This window comes from Neocloeon triangulifer, unplaced genomic scaffold (assembly GCF_031216515.1).
Source record: "Neocloeon triangulifer isolate White Clay Creek 2 clone unplaced genomic scaffold, ASM3121651v1 ptg000015l, whole genome shotgun sequence".
Lineage (NCBI taxonomy): Eukaryota > Metazoa > Arthropoda > Insecta > Ephemeroptera > Baetidae > Neocloeon > Neocloeon triangulifer.
In genome coordinates, this window is record NW_026775557.1 from 1,576,647 (window position 1) to 1,595,342 (window position 18,696).

Below are 18,696 nucleotides of genomic sequence, written 5' to 3' on the forward strand. Positions count from 1 at the left end.
CAATCATAAATTCATAATTAGCACAAATATTTTGGAGTTAGTAAAGGTTTTTAATATATTGGGTTCGAAGTTTACTTAGAGACACACAATTATTTATCGCCTTTTGCCTTGACCGAAGGCCACAAGATGTGTTTCAAGTTTAAATCCGCCTCATCTGATATGGTCGTGTGAAAAACATATGCATCACTTTAATCAGTGACTGCCAAATTTGTTGGTTATATTAGTGGGATTGCGCTGTGAGTCAGTGCAAATATGGACGAGAAGCCGGAGAGTCCCACTTTGCCAGATTTGCTGCAGCGCGATGAGCCGTCCGAAGCTTTCAGCGACAGAGTTGGAATCAAATTTGAAGGAATTTCACTGGAGGTGCAGAATTCACAAGGTGCGAATTAATTTTCTTTGATTACAATTTTTTATTCATTTTGTTTAATCAACAAGTACATTTTGGAATGTTGTGCTGCAAAATACAAATAAATTTAAAATTTTCAATTATTTATCAAAATAAATGAGCATACAAATTTCAGTAACGTGTCCACGTGCTAAATACATAAACAATCATTGTTGTAATCAATTACAAGCAATTATCAATTATCACATTCTACTTTGTCTGGTAACTTTTACATTTTATAATTCATTATCTGCAAGTCAAGTACGTAATCTTTATTAACTCATTTGGGTACAACTTTTTACTTTTTATCCTAGATGAACATATTATAAAATTTAACAGGTGCCGCTGGCCTTTCAAATTCCTCTCTCAATATTTGGTTTGAATTTTTAATTTCAACCTTGCAGAAAACGGTGATAGCGTACAAAAGGAGTTTGGTGGGGATCAAATTCGAAAATACGGACCCTGTCACCTTCTTAACCTAGAGTCCTAGAGTTCTTTGTGCAGATTTTATCATCAATTTAATCAACTTGAAACTAACATTGTGAACATTTATTTGCGCTAGGAATGTATACGTTATAAAAATCACGAAGCCTTTTGAATCCGAAGTCTAATTAAACAGATTGCACTTGCTCTTGATTAAGATTAAATAAAAAAATGTTGCATTGTTTTCTTGAAGTGTGTTTAAATTGAGCCGTCCTGATGACACTACATTTATCGCTATGTATTATTATATAAATTTAATTATTTTTTTTTCAGTTTTTACGTTCACAATTTGTTGACGTTTATAAAAAAAAAACAAATTTTTCCGTCTAGGCTATATGATTACGTTCTATAATGCTAGAAAATCGACTTGTTATTTATTAATTTACATTCCTCAAATTAAAAAAAAATCATTTTTGTTTTTAGTAAAGAAGAAAATTCTGCTCAACTTGAATGGCTACTTTCCGAGCGGCCAATTGTCGGCCATCGTCGGCCCTTCAGGTTCTGGCAAAAGCACCCTTCTGGACGTGCTCGCGGGTCACAAACGCCCTTCGGAGGGTTCGGTGGCGCCGTGGGGCCAGCGGCGCCGCCTCATCTCGCAGCAGTGCGTCTTTCCCGAGGTGTTGACCACCCTGGAGCTGCTGAGTGTGGCCGCGGCACTCAAACTCAATAGTTCAAACGCCGATCGCCGATCCGCCGTTCGCCGCGTGCTCACAGACCTTGGCCTGACCGAGTGCGCCCGAACCACGTGCGCAACCCTTTCTGGTGGCCAGAGGAAAAGATTGTCGATCGCCCTTGAACTCATTGATGAGCCGCCGGTGCTTCTTCTGGATGAACCAACCACAGGTACATTATTAGTTATAAATAATGAAAAAAAAATTAGTCTTCAGCATTTTCTAAAAAAATCATGAAAAAAATAATAATAATAAAATAAGTCTTATAGGAAAAATTCATTCTTTTTTTATCAAAGATGGTGGTATTAAATTTATATTTTGTTTAATTGTTTAAAGTGCTATTTTATATATATTATTATTTTTAATTACTATTTTAATAATTAAATTTAAAAACTACTATATTTAATTTATTGTTAATTTTATGTTTATTTACATTTAATAATTTTTTTGCAAAATCTAAATATCGTATGCGTAATTATTGCAATACTTAGCTTATATTTTTAATTATAAATTAATTTGGCATCACACTAACAACTATTCAGAGTTGTGCCAATAAAATAATGAATATTTTTCATATGTTCTTTAATTAAATTAAAAATTAACACTGATGTATAATGAAAAATTTAAAACAGGTCTCGACTACGTGTCTGGGATGCGTTGCATTCGTCTTTTGCAAAATCTATCCCGCCTCGAGTCCCGCACTATTGTGTGCACTATTCATCAGCCGAGCGCTCTCATCCTGGAGCTCATTGACCAAATTTATCTTTTATCTGCTGGTCGGTGCCTATACAAAGGAGCGGTCGATGGCCTCCTACCCAAGCTGTCGAGCAATGGCCTCTCTTGTCCAAAGTACCACAATCCCTCTGATTTTGGTAAAACATTAATTTACTCAAAATATTGTTACGAATATTTGAGATTTTTATTTGAAAATTGTTTTCAGTTCTTTATTAAAATTTGATTAAAATAATCATTACAATTTTACCTATTTTAAGCCCTGGACATTGCCTGCGGTGAATATGGCGTTGAAGTGGTGAACGAATTCGCATTGGGGGAAGAAATGAACATTCCCAACACCGCCTTTCCCGCCGAGCTGAACGGACGAGACAAAGGACCCGCCGCCTCTTTTCTGACCCAATTTTCCGTTCTCTTGCGCCGCTCGCTATTCATCATGACCCAAGAAAAGGTGAGTCTGCTCTTGTGGTGAAAGTGAAATTTATTCAAATATCATAATGGTGCTTTCTAGTCAGTGACATTAATCAAAATTTTCGTGCACATCATCGTGGCAATTCTGCTGGGAGCCACTTTTTACAATTGCGGCAATGACGCAGCACGCGTGCTCAACAACGGCGCCCTGCACGTTTGCATCCAGATTTTCCTGCTCTTCAGCGGCCTCATACCCACCGTGCTCACTTGTAAAAGCACACACTTTATAATAATAATAAGTTATTTAATTAACAAAATAAAAAACAGTTCCTATGGAGAAATCGGTGTTCAAACGCGAGTTCTCCAACTGCTGGTACTCGTTGGAGGCGTATTTTCTCGCAATGTTTACTTCGCACCTGCCGCTGCCGATTTGCAACTCGCTTTTGTTCACGTCCATCGTGTACTGGATGAGCGGCCAACCGGCGAATATCCACACATTTTTATTGATGTTGCTCGTAACGTCACTGACGAGCCTCAACGCACAGAGTGTTGGCATCCTAGTCGGAGTGGCATTTAATTTAGTGGTACGAATTATAAAAATATAATTTAGATTATTTAATGGCTTTTTTAAAAGGAAATTTTTTGACTGATAAAGGACATGAAAATTTTGTTTTTGTTGGGCCTAATTTAATTATATAGGATTTTAAATTGTACCAATAAGTGCAATTTATTTTGCAAAAGAATTTAATCAATTTTTAGCTAATTATGAATACATGCCTATTATTTAATAATATAATTGCAGTATTAAACTTCGTTCTATCCGTAGAGTATTTCAAACGATTAAAAATTTGACGACAATGTATTATTTAAAATTAAAATTTTCAGAACGGGATGTTCTTTGCTTCATTCTCGGGAGTGCCGCAATTAGTGTTTTGCGGCTATTTCATCGCGGTCAGCGCAGCGCCCTTTTTCATAAGGATATTCGCGCACGCGACCAGCTACGTTTTGTACAGTTTTCACGCGGCCATGGCGACCACCTACGGCCACGGACGTCCGAATCTGCAGTGCGACGAGATGTACTGCTACTTCCGCTCGCCGAAAAAGTTCCTCGACTTCCTGCAAATCACCGAGGAAGGCGTCGGCCTTGACGTAGCCGCGCTTTTTATCTTTCTGTTCGCCTTCAATATAATCACATACTCCGTCATGAAACTGAAATACTCGCATCTCCAAAGATAAAAAGTGTTGCAGACTTAAAAGAAAAATGTGTGATAAACAAAATTAAAGAATCTCGAGTGCTTCTATGAGATTTCATCAATTATTTAAATTGTGTTCTTTTAAATAATGTCTCAGAATAAACTATTGTTGATGTTTTTTTTCTAAATTTCTCGAGTTTTATTTTATTATTTTTTTCTTTGAATTAACCCAAGGGCGGGTGTTTGCCGCGCGCTACATAAATAATTGCAGAACAACCATCACTCTCACGGTCACAGCCAGGTGTGATTGCACTATTTTCAGAGTCTCTCGTCAGAGCACGTGAACAGTTTTAACAGCACAACAAGGGACGCTCTCTCGCCTACGGTGGGGCAGGCCAGGGGCAGGGGTCAGTGGGTCTGGGTGCCATTGGGGCACATGGCGCGCATCGAGGCGCAGCAGTGCTTTTTGATGTAGTAGGAGCCGCAGTATTGCAGCGGGTATCGCGACAGCAGCTCTACGCAGCTCATGCTGGCCGAGGACTTGGAGGGCAGGTCCTCACACGAGTCCTGCTCGCCTGTCAAGCGAAAAGAGTGCAACAAAATTATCACCAGCTTAAAGCAAAGGTCGATTAAAACCAGGTCAACTCTCATGCTGTGAACTTGAGGCAATAATTTAATTTTAAGAGACTAATGAAAATATGGCCTAATTGATCAAGTATAAGTAAAAAAAAAATGTATTATTTTATAGCTTCACCAAAATGTTTGACATCTCCAAACAGATGCGAAATTTAATTTATTCTATTTTACAGCTTTATTTTTAATGATAATTTTTTTCTTTCTTATATTTATTCCAAATACGTAGCAAATAATTTTGAAATTAAATTAAGTTTCTATGTTTTGAGACGTAAAAGTGATTATAAATTCTCCCCAAGTTCATCTGCATAATTCACCATTAACTTTTTAAATTCATGCAAAAAGAATTTTTATAAAACAGGACAGAATAACAAGATTGATTTCTCCACTACGCTGATCGTTTCCTGGAAAATTTAATATAAAACATGTAAAATATTAAAATCAGTCTCAAACGTCAGTAGTGTGCAATAAGATAGAATCAGGAAGAATTGATGAAACCGCTGCATTAATTTAATTTTTTAAGTTTTATATCCAAGTGTTTGCGTGTGCGTCTCTCCAGTGTAAGTGTTTATTTTTTTTCTCAGCAATTCTGGTTCCGAGTGCCACTTACCAACGTGTGTGGCAAAAGGGTTTTTTGTGGAGTAAGGGGTGGTGCTTTTGGTTTGCTTGGGTGGTTTGTAGGTAGTCGTGGTTGTGAATGTGGTTGATGATAAAGTGGTGGTGCTGCTGGAGGTGGCGGGGGTCAAAGGGGTGGTGCTCCTCGTCCAGAAGTGTCCCCACGGAATCCTGCTTTGGTCGGCTGCGAGGTCAAGAAACGGAAAAAAGGCAGAAGGAAACGAAAAACTCACCTGCTCGTGGTGCCGTTCGTGCTCCTGTCCGGCGGCTCGGCGTACACGGGACGCGTCTGCGTGGCCGCGCTGTCCGGCCGGGCGTACGTCGGCGTGATCTGAGTGTAGTCGGGGATGATGTTTTCGTGCTCGGCCACGCACCGGCCGTTCAGACACGACTGGCCGTCGCCGCACGGCGAACCCTCGGCCGCCGGCCTGTAGGCCACGCAGTAGCCAGAGTTGGCGTCGAAGCAGAACAACTGCGCGCATACCCTGTCGTCTTTCTGCAAAGCAAAATAATAAATAAAAATATGTTCTAATAATAATGTTTAAAAAAAATCGTTTAATGTCAATAATAACTTTTCTTTTTGGTGAAAGTGAAAACTGAAATCTAAAGGAAAAAAAAAGAAAGGTATCAATATTGGTATCAATTAACTTGTGTGGCGCGATATATGTAAACCGTGCCAAAGAATTATTTAATTTTTTTTTATTATTATTAAAAATTAAATTTTACTTAATTTACAAATAAATTCTAATGTTTTTTCATATAAATTCAACAAATTAAATAATTATGAATATTTTTATTTAAAAATTTATATTTCAATTCTTAAAAAATAAATAAAAGATAATATAAATAAGTGGTTATAATTATTTAAATGATTAACTTTGCGTTTGCAACGATTTTAAGAAAATTGTATCTTACAAAGCAAGCGCTGGTTCCTCTGTCTTTCCTGCACTGGGCGTCCAAAGACAACAGCTTCCCAGGCAAAACTCTGGGCAAAGCGTCGTCCTCATGAGGAGCGTTGAAAAGACAAGTAGCAGTGTCTCCGCTGCAAAAAAAAATCAATCAACATAAGCTGAGACAATGGAATAAGGGAGTTTAAAGACAATAATTTTAAATTATATCTTGCAATGTCTCTAAATAATTAAAGGATAATATTTAATAACCATGAAACCATTGAAAATTATCATGTTTTTCAAGGTCCGCTCATCAGCAACAATGAAAAAAGGTTTGATTGTTGTTTGAGCTCTCTGATTGGGTACAAGTAAAGTTGTACCCAATCAGAGAGCTCGACAACAATTGAAATTTTCTGACGAGCGGACCTTGATGTTTTTCTTGGGAATAATTCAATTTTTAATTTGTTTTATTTTCACCAACTAAAGTAAAAACAATAAATTTGGTAAAAAAAAGTTTGAAAGATAAATAGTTTTATATAATAAAATAATTTTTAGATAAATTAATCTTGAAAAAAAAACATACAAATATATAAAAATTTGCAATTTAACATGTTCTTTTTAATTACAAACAAGCATTTTTGTTTGTTTCTTTTTAATCCATTATGAATGTTTCTTTTTTTAACGGATACGCACTTGAGGAAGTGGTGGAAGCTCGCAACACTGCACGACGACCATCTGAATCCTTTCTCCGTGTGCCTAAGGTCGCTCATGATGAATCCGTCTTCCCATCGGCACTTTTCAGCGCCAGGTCCTCCCAGGTAGCTGGGCGGTGGCGAACCGTCGTGCACGGCGCCCAGCCTGAGAACAAGAAAAAACCGCGAGCGTGTTACGTTCCGACTTGACAGGTCAAGGAGGGAGCACTCACAGGTGGCCCACCTCGTGGGCGGCAACGATGATGCCGGAAAAGCCGCCGGTGTCTTCGATGATGGCCACGCTGTTGACCTTCTCCAGCCGCTTGTTCACCACGCAGGCACCGCCGACGTACGCGAAACCTTGAGCGAATTACGATTAGCCAAAACAAAAATATTCTTCGAAGCGCAGTTTTGAGTATGTATTTTTGTACAAATTAATTTTTGAGTTTATTTACAAGTTTTATAATTCTTGGACCGCCAAAAGCAGTGGAAGAAAAGCGAATGTGTTTGGACGAAAAACTAAATACGGACATGCTTGGGACCGGCAGAGGTTGGTAACTATTTGATTGAAAATAGAAAATAATTTTTTATTTTATAACTTAAGAAACAGTCTGGTTTGAATTTATGCTACTTGCTCTTCACTGAAGGCGAGCAGGTTGCATAACCTTAATAATGTTTGATTGATTATTTTTTGCAGGTGATTTTTTTTTAATTTAAATTTTTATTAAAACATCGAGAAAGTTCCTAGCAGATTTATGGCGAATTAACGGTCTTCGTGATTTTTATGTGAAGTCCGGTTGTCTGAACATTTATTTGCATGAAAAAGCAGCAATAAAAACGCGGAACAGTGACCCCTCTTTGCTGATCCGTAAAACAAACAGACGCAAAAATAAACAAGCGGTATAATAAAAACCTGGCAAACCACATACATGCAAACCAAAATTCCATGCGAAGCCGAAGCGAAAATGTTTGAGCTGCGCACTCCCTGCTGATTGTGTGTGTTCCTTACCTTGAGGTGTCTGGTGGTGGCGGAGTAATAAAGAGACAGACAGACAAGACTGATTGCACTGACAGAGACTTTTCAAACTAAGTTTGTGTGCTTTGGTGGATCTAACGAATACACGTTCTCAACTACGAGGGAAATAAGATACTCTTAAATATGGTCACATTTCTGTACAACCAGAAAAAAAATATATATATAAAGAATAAAAAGAGGGACAGGACAGACAAGAATTTTTCACTAGGACAACTATTGTAAACAGTTGAAGGAAATGAAGTGCATTTTCAGGTAAATGAGCGTTGATCTTCTCTAAGTAAAATTTATTATTAAATTCGGATTATGAAAAGTCGCGCGGCTCAACAAGATCTGGTCACGTGTGGCTCAAATCCTTCTCAGCGAGTAACGTAATCTTTAGTCCACTTTCTTTCTCATTTCTCTTTTAAATTGATACATCCAGATCGGGTTCTTAATTTTAAATTATAAATTATTTTAAATTGAAAATAATCGGACCAGTTCCAGGCGTAAATTCAATTGTATCAGTAGTTAAATTAATTTAATTATTATTTAAAAAGGTGAAAAAAATTAAAAGTTATTACTGACCTGCCTAATTTTCTCAGTGGAAGTAAATTCAACGCTCATTTCCAATGAATTTGAGATTTAACACAAGAAAACCTAATTTATTTATAACAATTTAGGGTTTTTTGTTTAATAGGTGCTTCCATGTCAATTTAATTATTGTTTATGTGATTTATTTTTACTTTCATATTTGTTCATTTTACTATTTTTTTTGTCTATTTCGACCTACCTGCCGTTCCTCTGTTGCAATTATCGTTGGCGTACTGTCTTCTGCACATATCCAACCTGCAAGCAAATCAAGTGTCCCACTCGATAAGACCACCTGCTTCAACCAACAGCACTTGCACTCAATTATGAGAGAGTTAATGATATAATAATAATGATGAGTCTCGTTTTTACAACGTAATCGGCTAATGATTAGTCGCAAGCCCAGCCAGCAACCGCACGGACAATTAAAAATTTGCCAAAATCAAGAAGAATAGAGGAGCATGCAAAAAATTAACACACAAAAATATCATAAAAAAAATTAGAAGGAGAATTGAGCCTCGAGGCGTGTTGGCTGCGGTCGACATACCAGCGGTTCCTTTGGTGCAGCGGCCACCTTTCCTGCGCCGGCACATGTCATACCTGTGGCCAGGAGCACGGTCAAACAAGAAATTTTGCACACGCGAAAAAGGGAAATTTAGAGAAAGAGAGGAATCGAAAATCGAAAGTTTGTATTGAGAAAACGTAAACGCTTCAATTAAAAATTAAATAAAATTAAAACCAGAAGTTCTTTGATTTTACATTAAATGAAGAAAGAAAGAAAAAGAGAAGATTTTTATATTTTAGAGCTATATAAACAAAAGGAAGAAAATGCAAGAGGAAATTTGGGAAAAAGTATAGACAGTTTTCAAGATTCAAGAAAATCTACCGCTGCAAAAGAACTGATGAATCAAATTAATATCCGACCTGCAATAATAGGAGCTGCACGTAAAAATGCTTAAGAGAAGTAAACTTAATTAAAAACCAACGTTTCAAAAATGAATCATTTTCGATAAAGTTAATTCTTTTTAAAGAAAATTGTTTTATAAGTATATTTTTTTCTCTTTCATTTTTCTTTTAGACCTGATATAATTATGTAAAGAATAAAAAACAATTATTCTTATAATATTAAAAATTAATTTTCTCTCTAGCATAATCCCTGCTGCATGAAAAATAAGGATTAGGTCTTACTTTGTGATGGCAACTGCAATGTCATAAACAGGAAGTCTTCTCTCCCTGAAGAGGTATTTGCCCATGTCAGTGAGTGCTGCCGCCGAGTCAATGGCGTCCCTACCCACTCTGTTCCTCTCCAAATACGGAGTGGCATCTCTTCCCTAATTTAATATTTAAATAATCAAAACAAAATCATTGAAATATTTTAAGCTTACTCGAGAAATAATGATTCCAGCGATGCTGATGCGAACTTTGGGTCCTTTCAAAAGTTTGTACCGCAGGTCGACTCCGTTCCAAAATGAGACAAAATACCTCTTGACCTGAACATTGTCACCTCCATGTAGTCTAGATATGGAATAATTTATAATTTAGTTATTTTCTTATCTCAAATCTGTAATATAAGAATTTGTTGAATAGTTGAAAAAGGATGGGTGCGTCTCACGTAACATTTTGTTTTGGGTCAGGACAACGTCCTAAAAGTGATATAATCTTTTTACGCGCTATTTTATCGTAAGCACACGACTTGCCGGAGTGACGTTTGTGGCGAGAAGGTAACAAAAAAGCAAAATAAATTAGCGCATGGGTGCGAAGGTGAAGTGCGCAACTCAGGGAAATCCATTACTAATTCAAATAATAAAATTCAGCAAATAAAATGTGAGCGCGTCACGGCTTTTAACTTTTAAGCGTCAGAAGTGCGTCGAGTATAAAGGGCGCATTTTCCAAAGTCGTGACTTTTCGAGGAAAAGTTTTGTTAACAACTTTTGAAATGAGCTCACCTGTAACCGTCGTAATCCACAATAACAAGGATTTCAGGGTAGATGACGTAAGGGGCCTCTCTTTTATCCCTCCTGTTGCTCAAGTCCCTCCTGAACCGCTTAGACAAATGGTCAGGCTCCATAAAAGCTGCAAATTAACACTTTTTAGTGCGCATTTTCAACTATATTATGAAAACAATTTTTGCGAATTAAAAATCTTTCCATTAGACTTGAATTGTTAAAATGAACAACAATAAAAAATACCATAATCGCCCATAGGATCGGCTTCAGCAGGCGACCTCCTGATGACGACGTGCATGCCCATGGTGGCCGCACTCCTCTTAGTCCGTTTGCTCTTTTTCTTGTCAATAAATGTGGCCTTCTTGGTGGGTTTCTTCGTCGGCTTTCTCTCTGGCAGAGGGAAGCCGGCCTTCATCACCTCCTCATCCTCTTGTTCCTCGTCCAGGAACATTTCGTCGTCGCTGCCCTCGTACTCTTCGTCACCCTCGTCCTCTTCGGCGGGCACCAAATGGCGCACCGACGACGGGACAGGACGCACCACTAAATCCTTGCCAATCGTTCCTTCCTATTGTAAAAAAGAATAATTGAAAATTTTGATATTTTTTACGTATGAAGGAAAAATTGAAGACATTTTGTACATTAAATTTTTTATTAGTAAAATTTTAGAAGTGAAAAATGAGCACGATTAAAAAAAATGAATTTTTTACTTTATCCAGCATAAATTGTTGATCTCTATAGTATTTATTGATTATTTTTTAGTTTAAAATCGAAATTTTTAGACTTCATTCCCATTATTTTACAGCTTTGACAAAAAGAAAGACACAAGATTTTACAAGATTTTATAAACCCAAAAAATTCATTATTATTAGTTTTCCTCAACTCTTGGTGTACAATCTGTCAATTTGAAATCATCTTTAAGATCTTTTAATTTGGACACTGATTGCTCAGGGATATTTTGAATAACTTTTTGCACCTAAATAAATTCTAACATCAAATCGCTCTTATTCATTTACCAGCATTTTATGTTGGGTTTATCAATTCATAACGTAAAACTTTAGCAACAATTGTTACGGTTCAAAGAAAGCAGGTAACTGCGCTGTAAAATCTTAAAATGCTTAGCGGAGCATCATAAATTTTATTAAGTTGGATTATTTAAAATTAAAAGAAATACGGTTATTGAAAAAAAAATCATTATTTGTAATATCGTGAGCAATTACATAAAATAATATTTACATATAAAAAGTTATAACTCATAAAACTTTTTAAAATAAAAATATAAGTCAATTTGAATAACTTAAAACTTGTTAAGAAATTATATAAAATTATTTTAACAAAAAACTTACAACAAGCAGAGTACCATCTTCAGGGTCCGTGTGGACAAGAAGGGCGGCGCCGCTGGCCTCGTCCTGGTACGTGTGTCCGATGTCGGCGCCGTGCTCCGCCTGCGGAATCTCGGCCAACTGTTCGCCGTCCTGCGCAAACATGCGCAGCGCCGACGGCCCCGCGGCGCCGGCCAGCCCTGTGGTGCGTCGCAGCGCCAACTGCAGCGGCCGTCCGAAGGCCTCGAGGTGGGCCACCAGGTGCGGTCCGTCCTCGGAGGCGCTTCGCTTGCTCAGGGCTCGCACTGACACCACCTGGTACTCGGGCACTGCCACAAGATAAAAAGACGCAGAGGTCAGAGGAAGCTCATTTGCATAATACAAGTGTATAATTAATTGTTTGTTTCTTTTTCTTGCTAAGACGTTGTTTTCCGCTTTTTCAGACTAAATGTATGTAAAGTGCAACGGAACTAACTATAAGAAGTTCGCGTGCCGTTTTCACGCGCAGTCACTCACCTTCATCGTGAGAATCCACGTGGAATAATGAGCGCAAGTCTTGTGGGCTCATGTGTGTGTGGAGATCAAAGTTGGTGCCCGTCTGAAACAGAATATGTAACTTTTATTTAATGCAGAAGAAAATGAATAAATATGGAAAGTGGAAAAAGATTAATGAAAATTTAACCGAATATTAAATATGAAACAGAAACAGAATATTTTGTAGAGGAATTTCACAATCAAGGTGTTTGAATTAAAATTTGGCTTTTCCTCGGTGCTTTTTTGTTGATTTTCAACAAAACAGTAACAGACTAAAAGAATAACGTGAGGAAGAGCCAAGTATAAATCCAAACACCAAACACTGCACGCTTTGTGTATATTTTTTTTTATTTTTTAATATAAAATTTTTTAAAACAACAATAAATTCATGGCAATATATTTTCAATAAATATTGTGATTAAATTTATATAGTTTAATTATCTTTAGTAATATTTTTTTTTAAATAGAAAAGTTTAATTCATATATTTATTTGATTTTGAGTATTTTCTAATCTTATTTTAAAAAGATTCATATTTAAAGTTATTATAAAAAATTATCATCCCTCTACAGAACTTAAACTTTCATTTGGTATCTCTACATATTGTATATTGCCTTGATGGCTTAGCTGTAATTAATATCTCACTTAATTATAAACAATAAACATCTACAAATTCATCCTAGGAATCAGAGAAACACCGCACTAATAGTAAATGCAGGTCATTTTTGATGTGCCACAAGATAGCAATTTTTTTGTATAAGTGATCAATCAAGCGCGGCCGCAAGTAATGTATCAATGCGCAAGTCATTAGAGCAGTCACGAACCAAGTACAATTATTTAAGCAAAGTAGATTGCAAAAACGTAATTGCGAGATAAATGAACGCGCGCGCGGCGGTGGCCAGCAATAAGGAAGCCGGGCGATCTGCCTGGGGTCACCGGTCGATTTTCGTAATCTCTGTTCGCTCAAATATAATATGGATCGAACGTGCGCGCAATTTGAAAAGGGGTCCGCCCGCCGCCTGTCTATCAATACTCTAATTATTTCTGGCTCTCGTGCACGTTGAGAAAGAAAGAGCGCATAACGCCTTTAATTTTTTTCCTCAACTCCCCGTGTGGTCACCTATCAATATCACAATTTATCTTTCAGCACGCAGCTTTCAATGGCGTGTTGAAAATTATTTGTAGTCGAAAAAGCGGCAGTCCACACTTATCTATCGATTTGCCTTGCCAATCTCGTTTTGCAAGAGTAAAAGGCCACAACGTGTGGCATCACTTTAGCTCAGTTTGGAAATATTTTACTTGGAAAAAGATGTGTTACGAGAAAATATAAATTTAATATTTAGGTTTGCTGTAAAATTATTTGTTTGCCTACATATTTTCTCATAAATTAAGTAAAAAATCCAACTTTTATTAAATTCCTTGACCTTCATTTTTGCATTACTTGATTTTATAGAAAGCCCCGGTCTAACTTCCGGGAATATCTTGTTATTAACAACTTAATTAAAAAGTCCTCCCATGTTTTTTTTCCTCTCTTGTTTATTCATAATTTTCAATCCTTGGAGTTGATGGGCTGTGATTTTACTTTTTATTGCAACGACCGCCGGTGGCATTGTGCGGCTGTCGAGGTAAAAATGACAATTGCAAATAATTTCCTCTTGGTGCAGTTGAATCGCTTGACCTCTTGGGAACTATATGCGTATAATTATGGAGTACATTTTTTTTATCTTCGCGCTGCATCGGGTGCGAGAACAATAAAATCGGGTCTCTTTACTCTCTTCCTCACTCGACTCGCATCAATATTGTACACATGCGTAAGATTCTGACACGTCAATGACGATGGAGAGAGAAGACGCCTCTGCTGTGTCACTTTGCGATCCAACATAATTCACACCGTGTTTAATGCTCGTTGCCACGGTGGGCTTTATGCGTTTATATTTTTGCCACGCTCACACGCTTTTTCTTTTTTTCCTCAGTAAAAATGAAATTTTAATTGAACCACACGCGCAACGGTATGTCTCCCTTTTTGCAAAAAAAGTAAAAGTGTCGCCCAAATTAAGCGAAACCTGCAGCAAAAAAATTATGTGTGTCAAATTGGACATAAAACTTCCATATTATTAAAATTTATAATTTGTCAAAGTTCATTAAATAATCTCTGTTTTGGACGATTATCAAATCTTGGAGCAGGGCTATTTTTTCTCTAAATTTGATTTTCAAGTCCATGAATTTTTCCATACAATGTGCTAATGTAATTTATTGTTTTTTTTTTTACAGATAAGCTTTTTATAATATTTGTGCTTTTGTCTTCTCTCAAATTACTTAATTAATTTTTACCGATTATAATTTTTTTGCATTTCCATAATTTATCTCAATTGGAGCAGAGATTTCCTTCAAAACATAATAAGTAAATTATAAAATTCATTTTAAATTTTAACTGTCACTTTTATTGATTTATTTAATTTAAAAAAAATTGTCCCTAAATTTTAATTTGATTAGATTATTCATGAAATCCTCTGAAAAATTATTCGTATTTTCAACTACACGAGATTTCCTAAATTACATCACTCCACTAATTTTCATACTTACTGACCCAATATAAGTTTCCATTTGAAATTAATAGGCGCGTATCATTAAAAAACGGGGTTACCGAGGCCAAGCGAAACAATTAAAGCATTAAAGAAAGCGCAAGCTGAATTTATTTATTTTTCTTCGGTTTCTTACGGGTGAGTAGACGAACCTCATTTGTTAGGTAATTGCCAGCGGAATTTGCATAATCAGGCGTGAAGCGTGAACTCCATAGAGAGTACACAAATGCAGCACAAAACATTGCACCTAGAATGAATGGACGCGATTTGCATAAATTTAAATATAAGTACATGTGAGAAAAAGAAGAGGAGCCTTTGAAAAATAAAAATCATCTGACCTTTTCGAGCCAGGCAATCGCCGGTCGCGATCGGAATTCATTTCATCATTGTGAATTAATGTAATTTTCGCTGATTTGCATTTGGTCGGTTGCATGTAATATTGTGGATAGTTCGCATTACCACTGCCATATCAAGTTTTCTTTCTTTCTCGCGTGCTTTCTCTGCTAAGGGAATTTTTAATGAGCTGCTCACACAGGACATTACGAGCCGGCTCGTAAGTGGTCTGGCTGCAGCCGAGAGTAACAAGAAGTGCTTATTGTACATAGAAAGCGCTCGCCGGAGAGATGATCTCGTTTGCAGTTCCTTGTTACATCACGGCAAATCACGAGTGGAAAGTACACAGATTCGGACTCTTCACTTCGCGGCCTTGCGGCTCATCTCCTTTCTTCCTCAAAATATAACAAACACATTTATGCAGTTTATGCAAATCGACAGCCTTGGGACTTTTTCACCGGCACAAATTTCCGATTCTCTGAAATCAACACAAATGAAGCAAGGGAGAGTTTTGCTCTTTATTGTGACGCTCGAGTGGTCGCAAGTGAAGCAAATGGGCAAGGTCACAAACAACAAGTGCGCAAAGGACCTCGCCAGTGAGAGAGAAAGTGACCGGCGAACGCACACACACGCTCGTCTCGGTGCCGCTGCTGCATTCGCTCATATTTCAATACGACAAGCCTACGCGATTTGTCTTTGATTTTCTCGCAGGTGAAATAAGGAGAGGTCTGATGAGGCGGATCTTCCCCTTTGCTTTTGAACGCTGGTGAACGGCTCTCGAGTGTTGGGTTGCAAACAGTGATAAAAACGCGAGACCAAGTTTATTGTTCAGATTTCCTGCTTAAAATCTCCAGAGCTCTTCAAACCCTTGAGAGTAGATTTGCTAATTTAATAATACGTCTAAAATTAGCAAAATTTGTGGCATGAAAATAAAAATAAATTATCTCTGGATATTTAATAAATTTACTAATAATTTTACGACAACTGAACTATAACTGTTATAATGTTTATAAACTATTATTTATTTTATTATTGACTGAATAACAATATAATTGCATTGTCACCGCAGCATAAATTTTATGCTTACAAAACTACTTTTGTTGCATTTTAAATGACCTTTAAACCTGAAAATGTTTCCAAGACTCGTTTACAGAATTTAAATTTGCATATAAAAAAAAAACTGGGAAGACAAATCTCTTGAGATGTTTATCCTCAAGACTAAAGCGCATATCTTTTTCAAGAAAAACTGCACAAAAATATCTGATTTAAATATCGTTGACTCAAAAAGCACCGGCCGTTTTCTTAATTTTTTTTCTTCTCATGTGTCCAGTTGGTGAGCGCAAATTTATTTATGTTTTTGCGCTGGTAGGGAAATAAACGCCGAGTTTATGCAAAAGTAAGTTGGAACAGGACGCCGCGTACCAAAATGTTGAGCAAAGCATATCCTCCTCTTTGCACTGCTGGACCCAAGGCCAGGCGCTTAACGAACAATAACAGGCCAGAGAAGCGGATGTTCCAAGTCGAATAATGAAAACGTTTGACGTGCAAAATTACAATTTGTTGCCGTTCGCAAATCGCGTTCCTCTAATTGGGTTCATTTCAGTTGTGAGAGCAGGTCATTGCTTCACAGTTGTAATTTTTAGTAAAAGTAGTGCATGGAATTATATTTACTTTTCTTTTTAATTTTGCACTTTTAAAATTCAAAATTGAAAAATAAATCAAAATATTAATCTCTATAAAGCATCAATGAATCCTAGAAAATAAAACAATTAAAAGTAATAATAAACTTATTCATGATGCATGACCGACATAAAACTGTGCCATAAGGACCGAAATTTACATTTCAACCACATTAATCATAGCTTCCATTTCTTTTCCAATAACAATAAAATCCCGTCTGAATAAATAAAGCTGCGGTGGAAAATAATCTATTCTATTGTGAATAGAAATTCCTTATCTCTCCGCGCTTCAAAAACACAAGCAGCACAAAAGATCTCGTGAAATTTCTCCACCGCAAGAGAAATATATATACAATTTAACTAATTCAGAATTTCACGCAACAGCTGTAAAATTAATGCGAGCTCTTACTTTGTTATATTATTTTTTTTCCATTCGAAAACAAAAGGCCGAAAAAATGGCCATTCATTGCTGACATTTATTCAAATGTGCGTCATTGTGCAGCGACCTAACGACCTGCGAGTTGTTGACCAACCGTCAAATCGTCGAGACCACTGGCCATAAACGGCACAATGGTGCTCTGGTTTAAATAGCAATGGCCACTGGCAAGGCCAAATTGGCATCGGTGGGCGCGGCGGCTGCTGCTTTTTTCTGCCTGGGCAGACGACCGGCCCAAGGTTGCGTCATTTTCACCAAAGCAATCGAATTTCGCCTATGGACACTTCCTAGTTGGTGCCACCATTATGGAGTAAAAAAAAAATAAATATAAAGCAGGCCGCGATCGCAATCGAAATACTCAACCGACGATTAATCTCTCGTCGATATACTCACGCGCATTTATTTTTATTGTTGCTTTGTTCTCGAGAGTTGCACCACCGCAGCGGACGTTACGATTTGCTGGCTCAGGTGAAAAATGGAACGCGTCCAATTATTGTTTACTTTATATTCGAGACCAATACTGCACCGACAGACAGATGTATGGAAATTGATAAACAATTGGAATTGATGAGGAAGCGAATCTTATTTATGTTGAAAGAATTGAAGGTGGGTCACCGTAATTCATGTTTGAGCACCATTTAACCAAGTTTATGACGCTCTTAATTAGCAAATCTCTTTTAATTAATATGACTCATTTAAAAAAGCTCAGTGCCCTGAGGGAAAACAAAATTAATTTTTATAGCTCTCAAATCCTGTGTTTGGAATTTAAGGGAAAAACATTTACCAAGCCCGGTGGCTCAGTGGTTAGAATGCTTGCATTCTAATCAGTGAGTTCCTCGGCCGTCATGGGATCAATGCTCAGCCTGGGGCTGTTTGTGGAAACAAATAGCCTCTGGTATGCGAATCATTGATAACATTTCGGCTGACACGTCGGGAATTTGGGAGGTATGGCGCAAGCTGTACCGACTCGCACTCGGAGGTTTGCCACGTTTCCTCCGAGCCACAAGCTGGAAGAACTCAGCTTGTGTGGCGAATGCCTGCGTTTCATTCCAAGTCCTTCGTGGCAAGGCCGGGTCAAGGGGTAAGGTCTCAAGGGGGGTGGGGGGCCCATGCGAGCACCACCAAATCTGCTAGAAAGCCCCCGAACAAGGGTCAGGTTGGTTGGGAAGCACAATTGTGCCAAGGGTGCTCGACTACGGCAAGAGACCGACCCAATAGCCTAATAAGCTCACGGGTGCCATAAGCAAAAAAAAAAAAAAAAAAAAAAAAAAAAAAAAAAAAAAAAAAAAAAAAAAAAAAAAAAAAAAAAACATTAGCGAAATAATAAGAATCATTTTGGTTAATTTTCGTTAATTAAGATAACCAATCAGAATGCACACAATGTATTGCATTTTAATGCAATAATATCAATTGCAAGATCTATCACGAAAATATTAAAAAAGATGTTATAATTTTAATGTTCAATAACACAGTAAATAAATATGAATATGAATAAATAAATAAAATATAATATTAATAAAAAAAAATACAAAAACAACAAATTTTTATAAACTTTTTACAA

At 37.1% G+C, this 18,696-nt stretch overlaps 2 protein-coding genes across 6 annotated transcripts in view; one reads left to right on the plus strand and one right to left on the minus strand.

Annotated features, from left to right (window-relative positions):
- Window positions 1-172: 172 nt before the first annotated feature.
- LOC132202642 (ATP-binding cassette sub-family G member 4-like) lies at window positions 173-4,049 on the plus strand. The gene is made up of 7 exons (XM_059629669.1): window positions 173-379; window positions 1,292-1,711; window positions 2,172-2,411; window positions 2,532-2,722; window positions 2,783-2,951; window positions 3,010-3,266; window positions 3,568-4,049. Exons 1-7 carry the CDS (start codon window positions 253-255, stop codon window positions 3,916-3,918), a joined length of 1,755 nt encoding a protein of 584 aa, XP_059485652.1. The 5' UTR covers window positions 173-252; the 3' UTR covers window positions 3,919-4,049.
- Window positions 4,050-4,216: 167 nt separating this feature from the next.
- LOC132202640 (A disintegrin and metalloproteinase with thrombospondin motifs like) overlaps window positions 4,217-18,696 on the minus strand; it is a 35,291-nt gene continuing 20,811 nt past the window's right edge. For 2 of the 5 annotated variants that reach the window (XM_059629661.1, XM_059629663.1), the window contains exons 3-15: window positions 12,090-12,171; window positions 11,598-11,902; window positions 10,498-10,819; window positions 10,255-10,381; window positions 9,694-9,823; window positions 9,497-9,639; window positions 8,511-8,566; window positions 6,939-7,065; window positions 6,707-6,871; window positions 6,039-6,165; window positions 5,357-5,619; window positions 5,119-5,297; window positions 4,217-4,450 (exon numbers count right to left, since the gene is read on the minus strand). In XM_059629661.1, the coding sequence (XP_059485644.1) occupies window positions 4,284-4,450; window positions 5,119-5,297; window positions 5,357-5,619; window positions 6,039-6,165; window positions 6,707-6,871; window positions 6,939-7,065; window positions 8,511-8,566; window positions 9,497-9,639; window positions 9,694-9,823; window positions 10,255-10,381; window positions 10,498-10,819; window positions 11,598-11,902; window positions 12,090-12,171 (2,193 nt within the window). In that variant the 3' untranslated portion in view covers window positions 4,217-4,283. Of the gene's footprint in view, window positions 4,451-5,118; window positions 5,298-5,356; window positions 5,620-6,038; window positions 6,166-6,706; window positions 6,872-6,938; window positions 7,066-8,510; window positions 8,567-8,855; window positions 8,909-9,496; window positions 9,640-9,693; window positions 9,824-10,254; window positions 10,382-10,497; window positions 10,820-11,597; window positions 11,903-12,089; window positions 12,172-18,696 lie in introns of all 5 variants that reach the window. The other 3 variants (XM_059629665.1, XM_059629664.1, XM_059629666.1) reach the window with 3 other exon arrangements.

Coding starts and splice junctions, on each gene's coding strand:
- LOC132202642 (XM_059629669.1), top strand. CDS start 253: ATGGACGAGAAGCCGGAGAGTCCCACTTTGCCAGATTTGCTGCAGCGC. Junction 380..1,291: donor GGAGGTGCAGAATTCACAAG/GTGCGAATTAAT, acceptor TTTTGTTTTTAG/TAAAGAAGAAAATTCTGCTC. Junction 2,723..2,782: donor TCATCATGACCCAAGAAAAG/GTGAGTCTGCTC, acceptor GGTGCTTTCTAG/TCAGTGACATTAATCAAAAT.